At 45.5% G+C, this 18,836-nt stretch overlaps 1 protein-coding gene across 1 annotated transcript in view; it reads right to left on the reverse strand.

Moving 5' to 3' along the window:
• The window catches only part of LOC135369101 (arrestin homolog), a gene marked incomplete at its 5' end in the record, with an annotated part of 36,182 nt that overhangs the window by 8,812 nt on the left and 8,534 nt on the right, over positions 1-18,836 (reverse strand). Inside the window, 2 exons of the mRNA XM_064602764.1 lie at positions 9,441-9,648; positions 17,139-17,373. Coding sequence (XP_064458834.1) covers positions 9,441-9,648; positions 17,139-17,373 — 443 coding nt within the window. The remainder of the gene's footprint in view (positions 1-9,440; positions 9,649-17,138; positions 17,374-18,836) is intronic.

Raw genomic sequence — 18,836 nt, forward strand, 5'->3', positions numbered from 1 at the left:
GCTTGCAGTTGACTCCAATGTAGCCTTCATCATGTAATCCAAGAACCCAGTGGCAGAAGCCTGTGCTCTGCCTGCGGTGTCATGACGAATATGAGCACGTTCCCGTGGAGCGTGGACAGCGTCACACAGAGGGACACCGTACCCTAGCTGACTAATAATTATCACAGGAAGCTTAATTCATGTATGTTTGTGTGTCCGTGCTGCTGCTGGTGTCCATTGGGTACTGTTTTTTTGTGGAAGCTGTATTCATCTTTTAGACTGCCCTCAGAACCCTTGTGCGAACAAACTCAGTTCAGCCACTGGTGCCTCCGATTCTCATAATCAGCTGTTCGTTTTTTATCTACACATATTTGAGCTCTTCTTAGTCGGTATACTGAACTATACTTAACTGAAATATGCGCATCCTGCACAACGCTGTAGTTGGTCAGCTTATTGCCCAATCCCATTTGTGTGCGGCAGCCGCAACCTGTTATAGACAACACTCAAACGTTACGTTGTCTTGAAATGTCCTTGTGAATTAGGACGTGCTGTATGAGGGATGCGTGAGTTTCAGGGAAATAACACAGCGTTCACATGCCTGCTTAGTTTTCTTTTCATGGGGTAAAATACTACAGGGAACGGTAACACTAATGTGCCACAGGTGACAGTTCTACAATTTCGATGTTCTGCATTCTGTGTACTAAAACACCTGGCAGCGAACAGTTAAAACATTTGTGTAGAACGTGGCCTAGAACTTGGTATAGAACTTAGCGTACGCAGGGTGAGGGAACGGAGGGACTTGTTGCAAGCACGATGGCCGATGATCAGCGTCACAATTTGTGCACTGAGCTCGCCTTAGAAATTCCACTGCACAACTGTTGATGCATGCCACCTCGTTACAAAAGCACCTGGCTATCAAGTCCCCGGTTGTTACAGCCTACCCTTGATGCCCACCAATGGCGACCAGCAACCTGCCCGACGCCCCGCACGCTGTACAATCCACCACAAGCATTGTACCGCTGGCACTGTGCTCGTGAAGATAACTGCCGCCGCTGTCATATGCAGCTTCATTCCCTTCCTTTTAGACTTTGTGTTCAAATATGAGTGTCGAACTTGTGGCGTCGGCGTAAATGAGTCGACAACAGCACTGTCAACTATACTGAGACACCCAGCACTGTTCAGGTGCCGTCAAAACTGAGAAAGAACGCCATGTAAGACCGCACCGCCGACTACACAACTTGGCTCGTCTTTACCGATCACACTGAACCAAAAATACAGCATTATATGTGCCAGTGTCGAAGCACCGTCATGTCGCAGAACAGTCCGCAATAATTTTACAGTGCACTGATAATCTTGGGCTGACGATGGTGCAGTAATGTTGCTGTTCACGAAATGATCGCGACGATTCCGAATACACAGAAGCACATGTGAGCTTGCCATGAATTTCATCAAGTCAGTGGAGCACCCGCAAGTCATACCACTCCATTGCTTTCTCAATAGGCCAGCAACTGTTTTTCAAATTAATGTAGAAGGTTTGCGCAATCAGCTACTGTTCTTTCTTCTTCTCTTTTTCTTGTTTCTCCGCGGTTCCAAAACGAGTGTTGGAAACATTTTGTGTGTTCGCGACCCAAGCAGCACAATGTACTGGAAGTCGAGTGCATTAGGGGTGGACGGTATGTGTCTTATCAATGTTCTCTAGTTTCATGAATCTGTTCAAGGCCTTTCATTTACCCGTCCACCCCTATTGCACTCGACTTTCAGTGCATTTTGCTGCTTGGGGAGGTTCTGTTGAATCAAATTGTCGATCCGTCTGCTATCACACGCACAAATAACAGATAACACGCGGACACTGTTCTCAAGGTGATAAAGGCAAGCTAGTGGTCGAAGGTAAAAGAGCAAAGCAAGAGCAAAGCAAGAGCAAAAGAGTGCCTTGTAATCCTTTCCGCTGATATGATGGATCAGACGCGTAATGTAACATGTAACCGTCTGCCGCCGTAGTACCAGGAGCCTCCGCAGTGAACGCTAGGTAATCAATTAGATCGTCCTGTGCTCCATCTATTGAGCAGAACTGACGAAACGCGGAGGGTGTTGCACCCCCTTAAAGATGGCCAAGCTCTCTCCGTATACGGCTCTGATCTAGATCGCGATAGTAGCGCCTCCAGCGAATTTGACAGACAAATCGGGTACCCTGACGTGTTCAAGAAACGCTCATGGGTGAACACCGTACGTAGTCCTTCACAAGGACCCAGGGCCGGCGTGTACTTTTTGGTCTTGGGGGCACACCCCGAAATTTGCACCCCTCCCCCCTTCTGCCTTCATCTTCATCTGCCACATGTACACTCTTGGAAATGAACTACACCGCATAGCACGCTCATTAGTCAATCATCAGCTCCAACGATATCGTTATCTTCCCTGATTTGTTGAGAACGGGTGGCGTACGCCTTTTTAGTGACAATTATGAACAGCATAAGTGTTACAAAAAACGCGTACGCCTCCCGTGTAGTCGGTAGAGTTCATGAACACACGACTGCGATAAATGATATCTTTCTTTGAATTCATATTCGTCCTACCGCTCAAGGCGGTCTTCCCAGTCCCGAATTCGTCAGTACGGGAACAACACCGTGCGCGTGAATCGCTCGACGCGTTCTATGAAATCGCACATGTCCTTCATGTTTGTTTCTGGGCGAGTGTCCCTCAGGGAGCAACCCTTGCGGATCTCCTCCCTCAGGACTAGCGCTTACATAGGGAGCTCTCGGGGTGTCTGGTTGGGGATCATGTTCTCCTCCTTGAGTGTTTGACCTCGACAGGAGGCTACCCCAGGGATTTGAAGCGTGCTGCTAGGTTATGCGCGGTACTCTCGCACTCTAAGCACCTAAGCCGCAATGGAGTTCATCAGCAATGAAGACAAGAGCTTGCTCGACACACTGTGTTACGCCGTCTGTCTTCCAAGGCTGAGCCCAGACGATATGGATTTCATCAGGGAATACTGCTAAGTAACAATAGTTTTCACACGATTGACTGCACAGGATCATGATTATCTTGACATGCATTTCCTCCTGAAGGCTATGACACATGACACCTGTTGCAAGGAACGTTTTACAAGGCGAAGAATGCATGTTCATGGGAGCTTTAGTTCAACACTTCACTCCGTTGTCCACCGCCTCGACACTCTCCCCCACACGCTGCACTTCACGCCCTTGGTGGATTCATTGTTGCGAGTACTGAAGAAGAGGTGCGATTCGAAGCATTATACTGATAAGAAGGCACGTGTTTGTTACAACTTTTTGTTAGGTTTACATGTAGGTTCGACGATGAGTGGGAGAGGAGAGGTCTCATTATTGCTGAAACATCTCACCCTCCATTCAGATTCCCATGGTTGGAAGGAGCACAAAAGAAGAGCTCTACTGAGTACAGATTGTTGGAACAAGAACAAGAGGTGCCAACGATGGCGTCGACGCCGTACGCCGCCGATCGCGACGGTGATGACTCACGACGAAGAGTTCGACAGGTGGAAGGAAGGCCCTAACTGCCCTCAGTAATTTTCCAATTATTAAAAAAATGAACACTGGTATCCCCTCTGGTGCCCAGGTTGAACGGCTGTTTAGCGTGGGCAGAGATGTGTTCGCAATTAAACGAGGCAAACTGAGCGGTGTAAACTCAGTGGTAAACTTAAGTGCGTTGAGTGATCGTTGCTGAGAGCTGATTATTGCTGGGTGAGTCCGTTGCTGAGTGGGCGACAGTACTGCGACCGGTACGTAAGCGTGGATGCTGTTTGTCGCCATAGCAGTGCCGGGGAGGACCATCGTGAAGCAGGTGGAGGCCGGAAACTCAGCGTACTGTGGTCTCCCTGCGTATTCCCGGTGGAACTGGGGTCCTGATGCAACTTGTCTGCCAGAAGATGGTTCGCTTCTGGTTTGCCGAAAAATTTCGGGTGATGAATGGCCGAATTACGCCGAACATGGTGTTTGTTGTTCGGGTCACCAAATGTAGGGGAGGTGGCGTCCCTCTACATGAGTGCTGACCGACGATGATGGAATGTCCCAGCGGACAGATGGTCGTGGCCTCAAGCTTGGACGGTGCCGGTAGAACTGGCTGCCATGCGGAGTAGCGCGCGGCAGCGTCGTCGTCTACGGGCCGCCACAACTATTTCAGTCTTTATACCCGTCTAATAAATGTGTTGCGCTTCACATTCGTTCTTCTATGGTCCTAAACTCTCTCGTGTGGTATTTCATCATTTGGTATATTTAGTGTGCTACAGAACGCAAAATAGGAACGCAAAAATTCATTCTTTCCTTCAAGATCATTCGTTATCACTGTTTCAAGCACTAAGCAGTAGACCCAATTGGGCCACCAAATCCGTTATCTAATTGGGATCTCGAGAAGTAATTGGTTTCGCTAACATCGTGTCGGCGGCAGAAGATGTTCTTTCGTTGATGTATCTCTGTTGCCGGTAGAGTGCGTATAGACGGACACGATCCAATACACTGCAACACAAAATTGTTTGTGCCTGCGATGAACAGTTTGAATTGAGGAACATAGAACACTAAACCAAAGGTAAGCAACGCTATGCACAAGATACGATCAAAATGTTAATCTACAATCACAACTGTAGGCAGCTGTTTCTCGATGAAAAACGTTGAAATACGTCAGAAGGTGATGACAGTGCTGTACATACTGCAACTACATATTCGCTACTTTTTTCGGTGGCGGTGTATCGATTTCGCTACATTTTAAGTTTGTAGCCGAAGAAGCATTCTCGTTACATGCGGGTATGTTCATTGAATTATAATATTAAAAAAAACTACGCCACCTAGAACCATGCGGTCCACCGCATATGTTCTTACTTGGTCCTTCCAAAAATGTACATAATAAACCGTGCGCTATATGACATTAACATCAGGAGGTAGCAAAGACATAGTAAGAACATATGCCGATGACCGCATGATTTTTTGCCGTGCAGTAGTTTATTATTATTATTAATATTATTATTGATTGATTTTGATTTTGATTTGATTTGATTGATTTGTTTGTCAATACCGTTGTACGAAAACACTATTGGTCTCAAGAGTTTAAAGTCATGGAGCACTGCACGCGGCAATTGAGAAGTTCAGAAGTATATTCCGTGCCCCGCCTTTTCACGAATTATGGTAAGGGTCAGCGGCATTACTATGTCCCGGTCATATTTAATGCCTTGCCGCATGATTCCCTTGGTTTAGGTTCAATTAAAGCCTTAAAGGCTTTCCTGCGCTCTGTAGCAGGTACTATAAAGACTATTTGAGCTATCCCTTTGCTATGTGTTTTTGAGGGTTTTCCAGGGTTTGTAGGATTTTTGTGAATATCAGTGGTGGTTCAGTATCTGTATCTCATTACCTGCTTTTTACCTTATACTGTTATCATTGTTTTAACTCTAAGTGTTGAGCACGCCATTGACTGTTACCTGCCCACAAGCCCCAAGGCTTAGGCGGGTACTGTTGTAATCGAGATCTTCTTAGATTAATAAAATTGAATTGAATTGAATTATTATTATTATTGTTGACCGCGGGGCTCTGCCCACAAACCTACCGGTTTAGGCGGGCCTGTATTATGTATATATTCAATGTATTGCAATAAAAATTCCAAATTCCAATTCCAAATTATTATTATTATTATTCAATTACACGTTTTCTGGGGCACCCTGTACAACTGTCGAATACTTGAAATTGGATGACAGTTTGAGCTATGATTTACGGAAACGGACCTATTGTTCTGCTGAGAGGAGACCGCCTTTCCATTCTGCGACGCCTCGTGACACCCCTGGCTTCCCGCCAATGGACAACCGACATGTTGAGAAGAGTTGATCCAACGCTCGCTTTCCGCATGCCACGAAACACCTCTCGTCAAGATGCTGCATTAATCCACCGAATGCGACTCGATGTGGCCTTTACAGCTCAGTGGCGTTACCGCTTGCGACACGTTGACTCTCCCACCTGCTGCCACTGTGGTGCTCTTGATGATCTGGAACACATCCTTCTTCATTGCCCCCGCTACCAACCATCCCGAACCGCACTCTCCGAGTCTCTTAGTCAGCTGGACTCTCGCCCCTTCTCCCTATTAAAATTGCTTGGTCCCTGGCCCAATCCAGCCCAGCAACGCTCTGCGCTCAAAGCTCTTCTGACATTTCTGGACACCATCAGACTTGGATCGTTATTGTGAAGGGGCTCATTATTTCATTCCCCACATCACCACCGGCAATGGGGTAGAGTATCGCTTCTGGCGATGAACCTCCCCACTCTCCATCTCAAAATAAAGTTGTTGTTGTTGATTTCCATATTGCCGTCGACCAAATAATATTGGGTGCAACTGGGCAATATACTTTACATATAGCCGTACAACAAATAATATCCCAGGCAGCACACATATTGGGCCCATATTGGCTGAGTATTGGCAATACCGGTCCAACATGGGACCCGTTTTGCCATTACTTGCCCATATTGTCTCCAACTTGGTAATATGGGCCCATGTGGCCAAGTTTGAGCCAATATGGGGAAAATGTCGGCAATGTGGGGCCCATATTGGCTATGTGCATCCCATATTGGCTGAAAAATCGGAAAGTGGGACGAACCCGTGTTGGGTACTTGTACCAAATGGCAAGCAGCACGGCAAGAGTGGACGTTGAAGCCCTACTCAATAGTCAATACGTCGTTACATCCAATAACTTCAAGCAGACGATATACATTGTTCGAAACAGTCGACGTCTCGCAATTCCAGTGTAACATGCACTGTAGCTCAGCTAGTACATCTAGTACAGCAGATGCTTCGCAATGCCAATCGGTCGTAGCAGCGGGATAAAGCGAAACGACCCAAGCATGTGGTCGGGGGTTATAGTCTCTAATGACAGCTCGAGTAGATGTCTGATAGAAAATGATATCCGTTCTGTATCGCCTTCAAGTTACCGCAGGATGCTGAGGCGTCACGAAAGTGTTTCGCTCCTTTGTACTCTTGCAGTGGGTTTTTCGGTCATATAATACTGATGTGGATAGTTCTCGGCCATCCTACAGTTGACAATACGAGTTTTCAGGGACTACCTGACCCTTGAGCAAGACTGGCACTGCGCCTGTTCTTCGTTCTTAGGGCGATGCAGTATTGTTTTTGTCACGCGACGCGACGTCGATCAGTTAGATCTGCACAAAAAGAAAGAGAAAAGCGAACCAAGTAATATGACTTTGAGTGGTGGATATTATACCGGATAATGCAATATTATTACACGTACTCATAATCGGCATTATCACGGAAGATTTGGCAAAATTTGCTGGATAAATATTGGTAGCCCATATGGGGCCATTATTGGTGTGCTGCCTGGGATATGGTCTATTTGCAAATGCAGTATTCGCACAACACTTTCACGCGCGTCAAAAGTAATATGGGCTGAGTTGACACCGGATTGGAGACAACCGTGTCTCGAGCAGTGCCTTGATTGGGCCTATATTGACTTCACCCAATATGGGACCAATGTGAGGCCAATATTGAGATGAAAGGCAATGGGGCGTACATTGGCAATACTGGAGCTGAATATCGGCTGCTCATATTCGGCAGGGTTGCAATTGTAAAATTGGGCAAACATTAGGAATCCGTGGTGGCCCATATTTATCCACCCTGGGAACCATATGGGGTGCTGCCTGGGTTGTTTCGTAGGATTTAATCCTCATGCCGTCGGTTTTAATCCTTATGCGGTGGGATTTAATCCTTCTTTAAGTTTAATCCTCGTGCTGCCAATTTCAGTCCGTATGCCGTGGAATTTAATCCTAAATTCTCGGGTTATCGTATCATTATTACAGTGTGATAGCGTGGGACTGCCTGCATGACGTGATTTGAAATGGACTTTTTTGTGACTATTACTGTTCAATGCACTACGAGGGGACTACCTGCATGATCTTTGACCTGTTTTGACTATTTCCTCGTTTACGCTTATAAATCGACTTTTGTTTTACTATCACTGCTCAGCGCACTACCATGGGATGGTATGGGACTACCTGCATGATTTACGACGGGTTTGCAGCTATAAATTGTGACTATCACTGCTCAATGCACTACTATGCGACTCTATCTTGGTTGGTGGACCACCCTGTAGAATTATTCGCTTCGGTGTTCCAGAAGTTGGAATACTCGCACATGTCTTGAGGTTTCGAGGAGGACATTCCAAGTCGTAAGGTCCGCAACTGCGACGTGGTCCACGAAGAAAAATTAGGTCCAAAATATACAGGGTGTTTATTCTTATCCGTTACAGATTTTTGATAGAAAAGCTACGAATGCAGCATTGATGCTTTTTGTAGTTGAGCCATGCGGGCGCCCCCAGAAGATGACTCTTTAATTAGAGAATGGGAGAGAATCCTTTTAAAACCAGCGCTTGTCGTTAAATATCCACCGCGGAACCAAAACCTTCGCCGACGGATCTGTGTTATGTTCCACAACATCCGGAGAAGCAGCAGAAAGCACGTTCCACAAGACCATCAAGAGATTGATTTTATTCACAGAGGTGGCAGTAACATTTAAACGTACACAACGGCATTAGTAGTAGCCCGCCTTAACGTGTTTTCCCTTGCATTGGATATTTACGTTTCGTTACGCAAAACGGCAGCGATTATAGTAATGACGTTAACTGGAACATGGTGAGAGACTGGGCTAGCCTCGAATCGACCACGGAAAGTCTTTGGTAAGCGCCAGGAACAGCTCTCAGTCATTCCGGAAGTGGAGCTTTTATGATGAATCTCGCGTTACGCGATTGTGTCTTGTGATTCACAATTTCTTTTTTTACTTTATGAGCATGAGTTTAGTTATAGCTGTGCAAATAGTTACCTCCCGGAAGCGAATACGAAGCGGCATATAGCAGCATTCCGGTTTTTGGTCTTACAAATGCCCAAGAGACATTGCTTTGGTTCGAAACTAACGAAAATGCGAATATTCGCACATGTTCATCCCCTTCAGTCATGAATAGGTGTGACGCTGAATTGGACAAGACGCCAAACGAAATAGTGCCTTATTCCACTTCAAAGAATGGCTAGACAATTCCGTAAAAGATGGCCATTCTTCGTGACATTCCTTCTGTAAAGGGTTTCTCCTACCGTTCGCAACGGCTTTCCCGAAGACCCGCCACTCTTTGAATCCTCGTCCGGAATTGATGGTACTTCCGGATGAACTGTCTAGCCTAATTAGGTGCGTAAATTCAGCTAAATCAGACAGACACACGTGGCAATCTTCTATCAACTTTGAGATGGGAGCCTCACAGGATGACACACAAAAGCTCTAATGAAAATCTAATACCGGGCCCTTTGAACCAGCGAGCCTTTCCGTGCAAACAGTAGATCATAATTATGGATGTTAATGCGTCATAGCGGCTTGCAGTCGCTAAAAAATCTGAGTGAGGTTTTTATTGCACATGGTACCATGAGAATTATTGCAAAGAACATTTTATGTTGTGCACTTACCGATAAAGACCTTGAGGTCGTAGGAGACACCCAAGGGACTCCCTTGATAAGGCCTTGCCGGGTGCAATCTCACCGAGGGTGGTGCTTGGGGGGATACACGTAGCGTTAAGGGGTAGGCGTCGGATCCAAGTTTCTTGATTAAGTTCTGTTGCAGTACTGTCAATTCTTCGACTGGACCGCTGTTTGTTGTCGTGCCTTCCGGATACACCTAGCAAAAAAATACTCTCGTCACTTTCAAGCGACGTGCCCAACTAAGCTTCACGGAGTCTCTATAGTCGTTTAAATAACATTAAAGGGACTATCGCATCGGTTGATTCCGGAACTATCTATAACTATTGCCGTTATACTCCTCGTTCGTCACCGACAATAACGCCGAAAATCCGAGCCCAATTAGTTTCTGTAATATGTCATGTAATGCATGCTAAGAGCAGACGACGTGCGTTGAGAGCATTCCGGAATTCCCTCTCTGGAAATCGGAGAAAACGTCACTTGCGCTAGGCCAATCAGGAAGCGCCTTTTGGCGCGGACAAGTCCAATCAGGGAGTGTGCGGAGATGCTTTGGAGACCGACCGATGGGCTGTTGGGTGGGACGCGGACTTCCTGTGATCTGTTGTGTCATTTCATGGTTATGCCTGGTTCACACTGTTGCATCGTCATGCGTTACGGATTGCCATGGCAACGAAGTACGGCGAACCAAAAAGCACACGCACTGCAAGAGTTGAGCTCGACCAAAATTGATGAGGTACGGGTTATATCCGGCTATGCAGCTGACGAATGATCCAAGGCGCACCACGCACTCTGCTGTTGCCGCTGCTTTTCCAACATGGCTGTCTCCATTGAAAGCACGTTGGCGCAGGGGCGGATTTAAGTGTCTGTCATGGGGGCGATCTTAAGGAAATTTCGTGCTTTGCGGCGCAGCATCGTCCAGGAGATAGGGTTTTTACATAGGGAACACGACCGTATGGGGGGGGGGGGCGACGGCCCCCGCGCCCCCTCCTTAAAGGTACTGTAAAGCAGCACCGATCAGATGTCATTTAGTGTGGCTATTCGATAGTCCAAGCCACCAGGACAAAAACTGCGCAAGTTTCATTCCAATCGACGGTGCAATTAATTAGAAAATTACAATTAAAGATTACGGGCAACACTGTACTGGGTATTCGAAATGAATTCGTACTCCCGATACATACGGCGGCAACCACATTGCATGCGTATAACACTGGGCTCGACATAACGATCCACCACAATCCACCATAAAAATACGCCCCTGTAATAAACACAACGATCCACATCTGAGGATAAACGGATAAGCGAACTGAAATGAAATGCTGAGCCGTTGAAAAAAATGTGTCAGACGTTCAAGAAGCCAGACAGCGTCGGGACTTGTTTGTTCACAGAGATTCACAGAGAGAGTTTGTCCGTTCGAAAGAGGCCGCGAACAGAAGGAGCGCGCAGGCGCAGCAGAGAAGTAGGGAGAGCCTCCATCGAGCAGCGGCCGGCGCTGGTTTACTTTGCAAAAACAGGGGTTAACAGGTTAAACTGTTAACATGGGTTTCAGAATGCATAGGTAAACAGGAAAACTAATAATATGGTTACTAAAATAACGAAGTTCCGATGTAATAGTGTGTAATACCAATTTTCAGTGTTGCCCGCTGTACAGGGGGTTGTTTGACACCAGGCGTCGCACCGCTCCACTACGCCGCATTTTTCATGGCAAATTAAAAATATTTAGAGCGCGTTGTCGGTCGTATGGTTCCGCATATGGTATTTAGAAGCAGCAAAGTCTATAGTCACATCGCCGGCATACCATGGGGCTTAATCACTTCCCTCGTTCGCGAGCCAACGAGGGGCGGAGCTCTCGTTAACACGAACACATGACACGTTTCACGTGACGCGTGACGCGCTTTTTTCGTTAACGGGACAAAGGCGTAATCTCTTGCTCGCGCAACGACCGACGGTGTCGTCTGCCTAACGAATGTGTTCACGTGCTCACAGGCTTCATTGCCTACATGGCTCATGATCTAACGAGGCGCGAGGCACTCGGGACCTCGAGCACGTGGTGTATGACGCGCTTTTTTCGTTAAAGTGACAGGGGCGTAATCTCTCGGTCCAGTTACGATCAAATTAGATCGTTTGCCTAACGAGTGGGTCTACCCACTCGTTAGAATGTGAAACATCTTCATTTGGAGATTTGCAGAAACGGAATTTCTGCAGAAACGAACATGTATTGCTCCACGACTGTGTACAAAATGACATGTTCCCCCTTTCATCGTATTTACACCAGTGGTTACATGAGGGCTGTCAGATATTCTCGAGAAGATGCAGATGAAGACGAGAAAGAAGACGAAGAAGTGACAACGACAAGCCATAGACAAACCATAGACAAACCATGCGAGCAATCCAAACAAAATTAAACAACCTCATTGGTCGACAAGATTACAGCCTCGTTGGCAGCTGTAGTTGGTTCAGGGCGGTGACATCACAACACGTAACGGCTCGTTACTAGCACGATAGCCTCAACGAAGAAGCTAAACGAGGAGCAGGGATTGTGCCACAGCAGGGCGTCGATAAGTTTCTTCGTTTCGTTATTCGTAACGACACGCTGACGTTGAAGCTGCCCAAGAAAGATGGCGGAGTGATTCTTCGCTTGGGCGATCACACAAGCAGCTAACTGTGCCCCATGGATGTGACGGCGTCAGGATGCCTTTCAACTGGACGAGACAGATTCTGTAAAGTTCTTCCGTCCGCCAAGAAAAGCTCTCCGCACCGTTTGTGAGGACTTGTGACCGTGTACTTCAATCCGTCTTGATAGCTACGGGTGTTGTGATGAACAACAAAGGCGAAATGGATGCATATAGTCGTGTCTCTTTAATAGTACATTGCGGACATAGTGTTGATGTAGCAATGAAAGGAAGAGCAAAGGATTCTGTGGATTTTCTGAGGTCGATTGTCTTGAATAGTTTCATAACGTTCTCTTGCTTCGCGCTGCTAACATTGAATTAAAACAGTTCACTGACGTTCTGTTCAAGCTCACTAGAAAACTGTTGCACTGCGAATTTATTTTATTTTAGGCGTCAGGATGCCTTTCAACTGGACCAGATAGATTTTGTAAAGTTGTTCCGTCCGGGAAGAAATGCTGTTCGCACTGTTTATGAAGCCTGACTGTAAGGTTGCGCGTTGTACTTCCATGCTTGAAGAAAAAGTTACATAAAGTTAATGAAATAAGTGTACACGTTGAGGAGAACGGGCAGCCTCCTCCTCTTTCTTCTTTTGATACTTCTGATACCACTACGTCTTTCTTTTCTGGTCTCGGACTCCCACGTGAACTAGAACTCAGCACACACTAGTTCTCGTATCATACTTAAGACAATTCTCACCCGACACCATCGTCAGGGTATGAAAATGATTTACATTTTTTTGCGTGTAGCTCGACGATTATCCTTACAGTGATGTACATGTTCGTTAATTATTTTCACACGACTAGCGAGCCATATATTGAGACGGGAAGAAAAAGAAGATGACGAACGAGCCTGGGAACGAACATTGGAACGCAATGAGCATGTATGAGAGCACGAGAATGCGAGCTATCGGAACAAATGAAACAGTCCTATTGGTCAGAGAAGATGCAGCCTCGCTGCCAGCCTGCTCTTCGCTCAGTGCGATGACATCACAACACGTGAGCACTCGCAACTTGCAAAATAACCACAAATAAGAAGCTTCACGAGGAGCAGAGATTGCGACCACGCAAAGCATCGATAAAGTTGCTCGTTTCGTTAGCCTGAACGACTCGTTCAGCTGTCTCGTGCCGTTAAGTTGAACGTGTGAAACGATTAAGCCCCCATGCTTGCCTACTGCTTTACAGTACCTTTAAATCCGCCCCTGCGTTGGCGAAATAAGAAGCTCTAATTGCTCCGTATGCAGCAGATACGCTTGAATACAACTCGCCGGCCACGTCATTTTTGCGTGTTCATGGCTGTCTGTGGAGTGATTGGACAATGGCAAGCGTTTTCCGTATCAAGAACTGGATCTGTACCGTAACCGCAACGGAGAGAAGTTGCATTGTGGCATTAGCGTCGGACGTGTTCTTGCAGCCAGGAACATACTCCCCGCGACCGTCAGAGCTCCCACAGGTAAGCGAAAGTCGGCGCACGTACTGAGGTGTATTGCGGTTGCGAACGTCTAGCAGACGAGCACGGAGCCAATCGCTCCCATTCGTGTGCCTTGCTTTCGTCATCATGACGTTACCGTAGCTGCAAAGGGAACGGGATAACTCTTATTTATAAGCTGTTTTCGGGAGAGAGACTTGGCCAAGTAGTCTGCTGCCGTACAATGCCGTATTGACCTCATACACACGTTTCCGGATGCGATAGTCCCTTTAAGCAACTGATCCCGTCATGTCAGCTGTAAGGTTTTCTTTAATGGTGGTGCAAACTAAAAGAAGAGAAAAAAGTTAAACGAAGAACGTGACCAACGCACGCACGTGTTTCGAGAAATCACGTTTTCCTTGAATATGAGACAACCTGAATATAGTCCAGAGGCCGGGAGTAGACACGTTTAATAAATTCAGCGCACCGGCAAGCATCACAGTAAACAACATTAGACGGGTCCCATCATCAGAAATGAGCCGTCATATCCGCTACTGCTTATTTATGTACTAGTGGGGTGTAAGAGTCCGGGAGAGGGCCAAGGTGCTTTGTTTTCTTTATGGACCAGGATTCGAGATGCTTCCGTACATCCCACTTGGGAGACAATGTAGGTGGCGTGCGTAAAACCACGGAGGACGCTTTCGTTAATTATTCCGGAAGGTATGCACGGATATTACAGGTTGGTCCGACTTATCTATTGATCCAATTGATCCACACCTGCAACTGCTATTATCGATCGACATCCAGGCTCGATTTTCCACTCTCCGTTCATCTTATATTAAACGTGCATGTCTAAAGAGCTCACCATACCGTTTCTACTGGCTCGTCTTTTGTAGAGAAGACCATTTGTTATGAAGGACTCTGAGATTATAAATGAATGGTGGCACTATAATACGTAAGCAAGTCGCGCTCTTTGCAGAACGTCGAGCATTCAGTTTCCTGACAAATTTCCGTCCCCCAGCAAAGAACAGGTAGTTTAACCTCCTTGTAATTTTAAAGAATTGACGTCGAACTGTATTTGCCAGAGATTATAGAATTGAAATATTTCGTAATCGTTGGCATGACAAAAAAAAACCTTTTGTAATTGTTGCAGGCATTCGGTAATTTGACTGTGTTAACAAGACAACTGTTTTGCTTGGTGCAGTTTGAGAATGGCTCTTAAAATACAGGTAATGTGAAAAGTTGCACAACAGGATCCACTTGTCATATGATAATATTTTCTTACACGAAACTACAGGAAACAGGTTCTATCATGAGAGACCTGCCTACCGTAGTCGAAGATGGCCATTGGATTCCAAGCTCAATCTAAAATGTTAATTAAAAAAATGAACCGGCTATAGATGCGGCAACAGCTTTATGCGGCCAAGTTCGCTTCGATAACTTGACAGCTCATCGTGACGAACAATGGTTGTCTTATGGATGTGAGATTTTTAGGAACACATGACGGAAGCGAATACTTTTTTAGAAGAGACTCACAAAATTCTTCCATCGTGTTATACTAGAAAAATGTATATATTTAAATGTCCAGAAAAAGTAGTTTTACCCAGATGAAAGATATTCCTTCAGATGTCGAGTGTACTTTGGACGGCGCCTTGGCAGATAATGGAATGGCCAGAAAAGTTTCTTTATGTATGTAAAGAAGGGATGATCCTAATAAGCGGAGCTTCTTTTGAGACGACAGATGTCTGAGCAATTCGTTCTTCGTTCGATTTAAACTCTTGCCAATGTTCTCGATCGTCATTCAAGAGCCCTCTCTAAAATTGCCGCAGGTTTGTGGTCATTTACCAAGACGGATATATTTCTCACGGAGTAGAGGGGACGAGGACTGAGCAGGATAGTGTTTTGCAACATTGTTGTTCGGTAACATAAATCAAAACGTGATGAAAAAACTAAATTTTATGCGACCTGTTGTTTCCAGTGACAACAGCTCGTATGCATGTAAAATCGCGGGAAAAATAAATCATTTTAGTGTTTTTATTTCAGTATTACATCGTTATTAGCATTAGCTGACACATGTAATAAAATTGCGAGCAGTCCTTAGGTCTTGAGCCAACGATATGGTAAGAGACTGCGGGGTTGTACAAAAACCCGCCCATGTTTTTCTTTATCACATCACCATCATCGCTTGACGGAATTTTTAACAATCAGGAACCCTAGTTATTACGTGCCTATTTCTCAAGTGTGAGTAATGGTATTACGTAGTCTTCCGACACCCCTGTCGATACCGATTCTGGGCTACGAGAAGAATTATAATTAGATGTGATGTAATGTGATAAAGAAAAAAATGGTGATGTGAGTTTCGACCAAGTCCAACTGGCTACCCCAGTACACTTACACAAACATATGATGAGATTATGAAAAAACAGAGATCATCTCTTTTTTTTCTTTCTTTTAAAATCAATCAATCAATCAATCAGAGATCATACAACAAATCTGCCTCTCCTAACGTGGTTGTTGTTAGAATTTTAATTTCGAGGAACAACGGTGGTGTCGTGTGACGTTTTATGTAGAACCATCGTTTCACGTGTACTCAGGTTTAAAAAAGGCAACAAAAAAAAACATCCAGCCGGTCTCGGTATGGATCACGGATCACTTGGTAGCCTGTCAGGTTCCCGAAGTTGCGGGTTCGAATCTTACAGAACAACTTAGGCGGGCCGTCTTCTGCGAGGCACGTTAAACATGTGCTGACATATAGCACGTTAAAGAACCCTCAGATAGGCAAAATGTCGTTGCTCATGATCATAGTTGTCGGAAATCCACGAGTTATCACCGAAGACATCCATTGGACTCACCGTTGCTATGCCTGTACACGCTTCTAATCCCCTCCTCTGACACTGGAATTTGTTCCACAGCGCTTGGCATAAACTTGAGTGCTTGTGGCAATGCATCTACGTAATCCCCCAAGCGTCTTTTTAATAATAATAATAATTGGAAGTACATCAAAATAGCAGAGTGGGCCTGTTGGTACATGACTGAATTAAAACCGGAGCACGGAACACGGACAAGAACACACAGGAGGCAAGTGTTTTCTTGTCCGTGTTCCGTGCTCCGGTTTTAATTCAGTTAATTCCATTGGAAGTAAATTTGCACGTAACGTGAGTCAGGCCACAGTTTCGTGGGTAGGACTCCGGATAAATCCGACCACCTATGAGATTCTTTAACATGCCGAAATAGCTCACCGGTTCTGGCCACACACGTGTGGACATCGTCATAACGTAGCCAAAAAAGAAAGGAGAAGATGACATCTCCGACAAACCATGCTGGGACCAATGTTGCCCGACGTTGCTGCCATCATCGACCTCGTTTTCTTTTTTTTTTTTTTTTTTCAGTGTCTTTTTCACTTCGCCACACATCTACACCACATATGCTTCACGGTACAAAAACATGCCGTAAGCGCACAAGAAGGGTGCCGGTCTTTCGGAAGGTGAAAACAGCTGTACAATAGTAATGAAACTGCTCCCCAGGGGTCGGGCGCTGAGGTGGTTACTAATCGATTACCTTGGAGTCGGGTAGCGTATGCTTACCCTGGGTGTGTGAAAATGAAAATTGATATTACCTGCTTGAAATCTAAGATGGCTTCGGTAAAGAACTTGAGCCCCATGACTTCTTCGTCCTCTCGTCCGTAGCGAAAGGTGAGAAGCACCATGGCAAAGATGCGACGGTCCTTCAAGTAGGCCGGGTCCACCAATACCACACCGTCGATGCTCGACACGCGATTCGATGAAAGCACGAACTCTCGCGTACTCAAATAGAGAGCCAGTCGGCTGTTGGGGCTGTGTTTCTTGTACACCCTGCATACAGAAAAGAACCATTCGCTACACTCTACATCAGCAGAGGAGAAAACACGCTGTTGTTGTATTATTGTTGCATGGCATTCAACGTTTTCCTCCCTATGGACCGAGACAGATTTTGGGCCTTCTCGTACGAAAGGAGTTCGTTCGATAGTTCTCCCTTCCTATTGATAGCCTTCTTCCGTGGACAGCCAAAACTTTTTTTTTCTTTTACTTTCTTCATTTTCTTTCTCTTTTTCTTTTTCTCTTTTTTTTTTTTTTTTTGCGAAAGAGGTTTTTGTCGTATGATCTGCGACCTTTCCTTTCTCGAAATAAATCTTTTTCCTATCCACTGCTGTTGTTGCCCCAGCAACGTTTCTTATCTGAGTTCTGATTCGCGTAACGGTATTTCTTCTGAGGCTCTATCTCTAACAGTTAGTGTTGTAAAGAAATATGTATGGTATCGCAACATCCATATTCCATACTGGAGTACAAGTGGTGCGGGCAAGCTGGCCCTATGAAAAAGTCAGCCGACGCTTTTTCTGAGAAGTGCAACAAATGTGGCTTACGTGAATACTGCATTTGTATAATAGCGAATGCGGAGAAGACAGCATTTGTTATACACCACTTTGGTTGATTTTAAGTAATAGCCTGCGCTGAAATATTTCGTCTGTCACACCGCGTCTGCTGCAATGCTATCGCGTTTGGTACGAAGGGCCAAAGAGTACAGTGACTTTTTTGTAGCGTGTTGCTTGCAGATTCCAACATTATCATTGGTGTGGCTTACAGGCCTCGTTCCATGCGGTATTCACTATTTAGTCGCTGTGTGATTACCAGAGATCGGATTTTCAGGCAAATGCCTTTTGATCGGGGTATATTGCCTTACAATGTTCTAAACACGAATCATGTCGAGAAGGACGTTTTATACGGTTATCGTTAATGCCTCTTTCATCAATAAGTGACGCTAAATGCCTAAACGGACATTTTTCTGTTCAAACCAAAATAAAAAAGAATCGCCCTTTGTTTGAAGCCGGTGAAGAGACTTTTCCTGAGGCCACTGTCCATTAAACGGAGAACAAACTGGTTCTGATTTTCACGACAGCTTGTTACACACTGGGCTCCAAACATGACTTTCATCCCAAGCTTTACACACGTAGTGTGCGAGGAGGTCAAAAAATTACACGATCGTAAACCAGCTTATATCTGCAGTGAAGACGGTGTTCCTCATGTGCACCTTATGAACTAAGACGTTTAAAGAACAACTACCACGCATTATTAGCCGATGGAGTACATGACTGCGACCAGAGTGATTTTGAAGACGCCAATTTTTTTTTTTTTTTTCTTCTTCTTCTTCCTATTCCTCTCGTTGGCTGTGTGGAATTTTTGCCGTGCGACCGAACAATGACTTGAGAAGTCATAATACAAGAAAGCGCTGACGGCATCGCTCCTAGTGCAACTGTCAACTTGTCAAGTAGACACCGATA

This window comes from Ornithodoros turicata, chromosome 9 (genome assembly GCF_037126465.1).
Source record: "Ornithodoros turicata isolate Travis chromosome 9, ASM3712646v1, whole genome shotgun sequence".
In the NCBI taxonomy this organism is placed as follows: Eukaryota; Metazoa; Arthropoda; class Arachnida; order Ixodida; family Argasidae; genus Ornithodoros; species Ornithodoros turicata.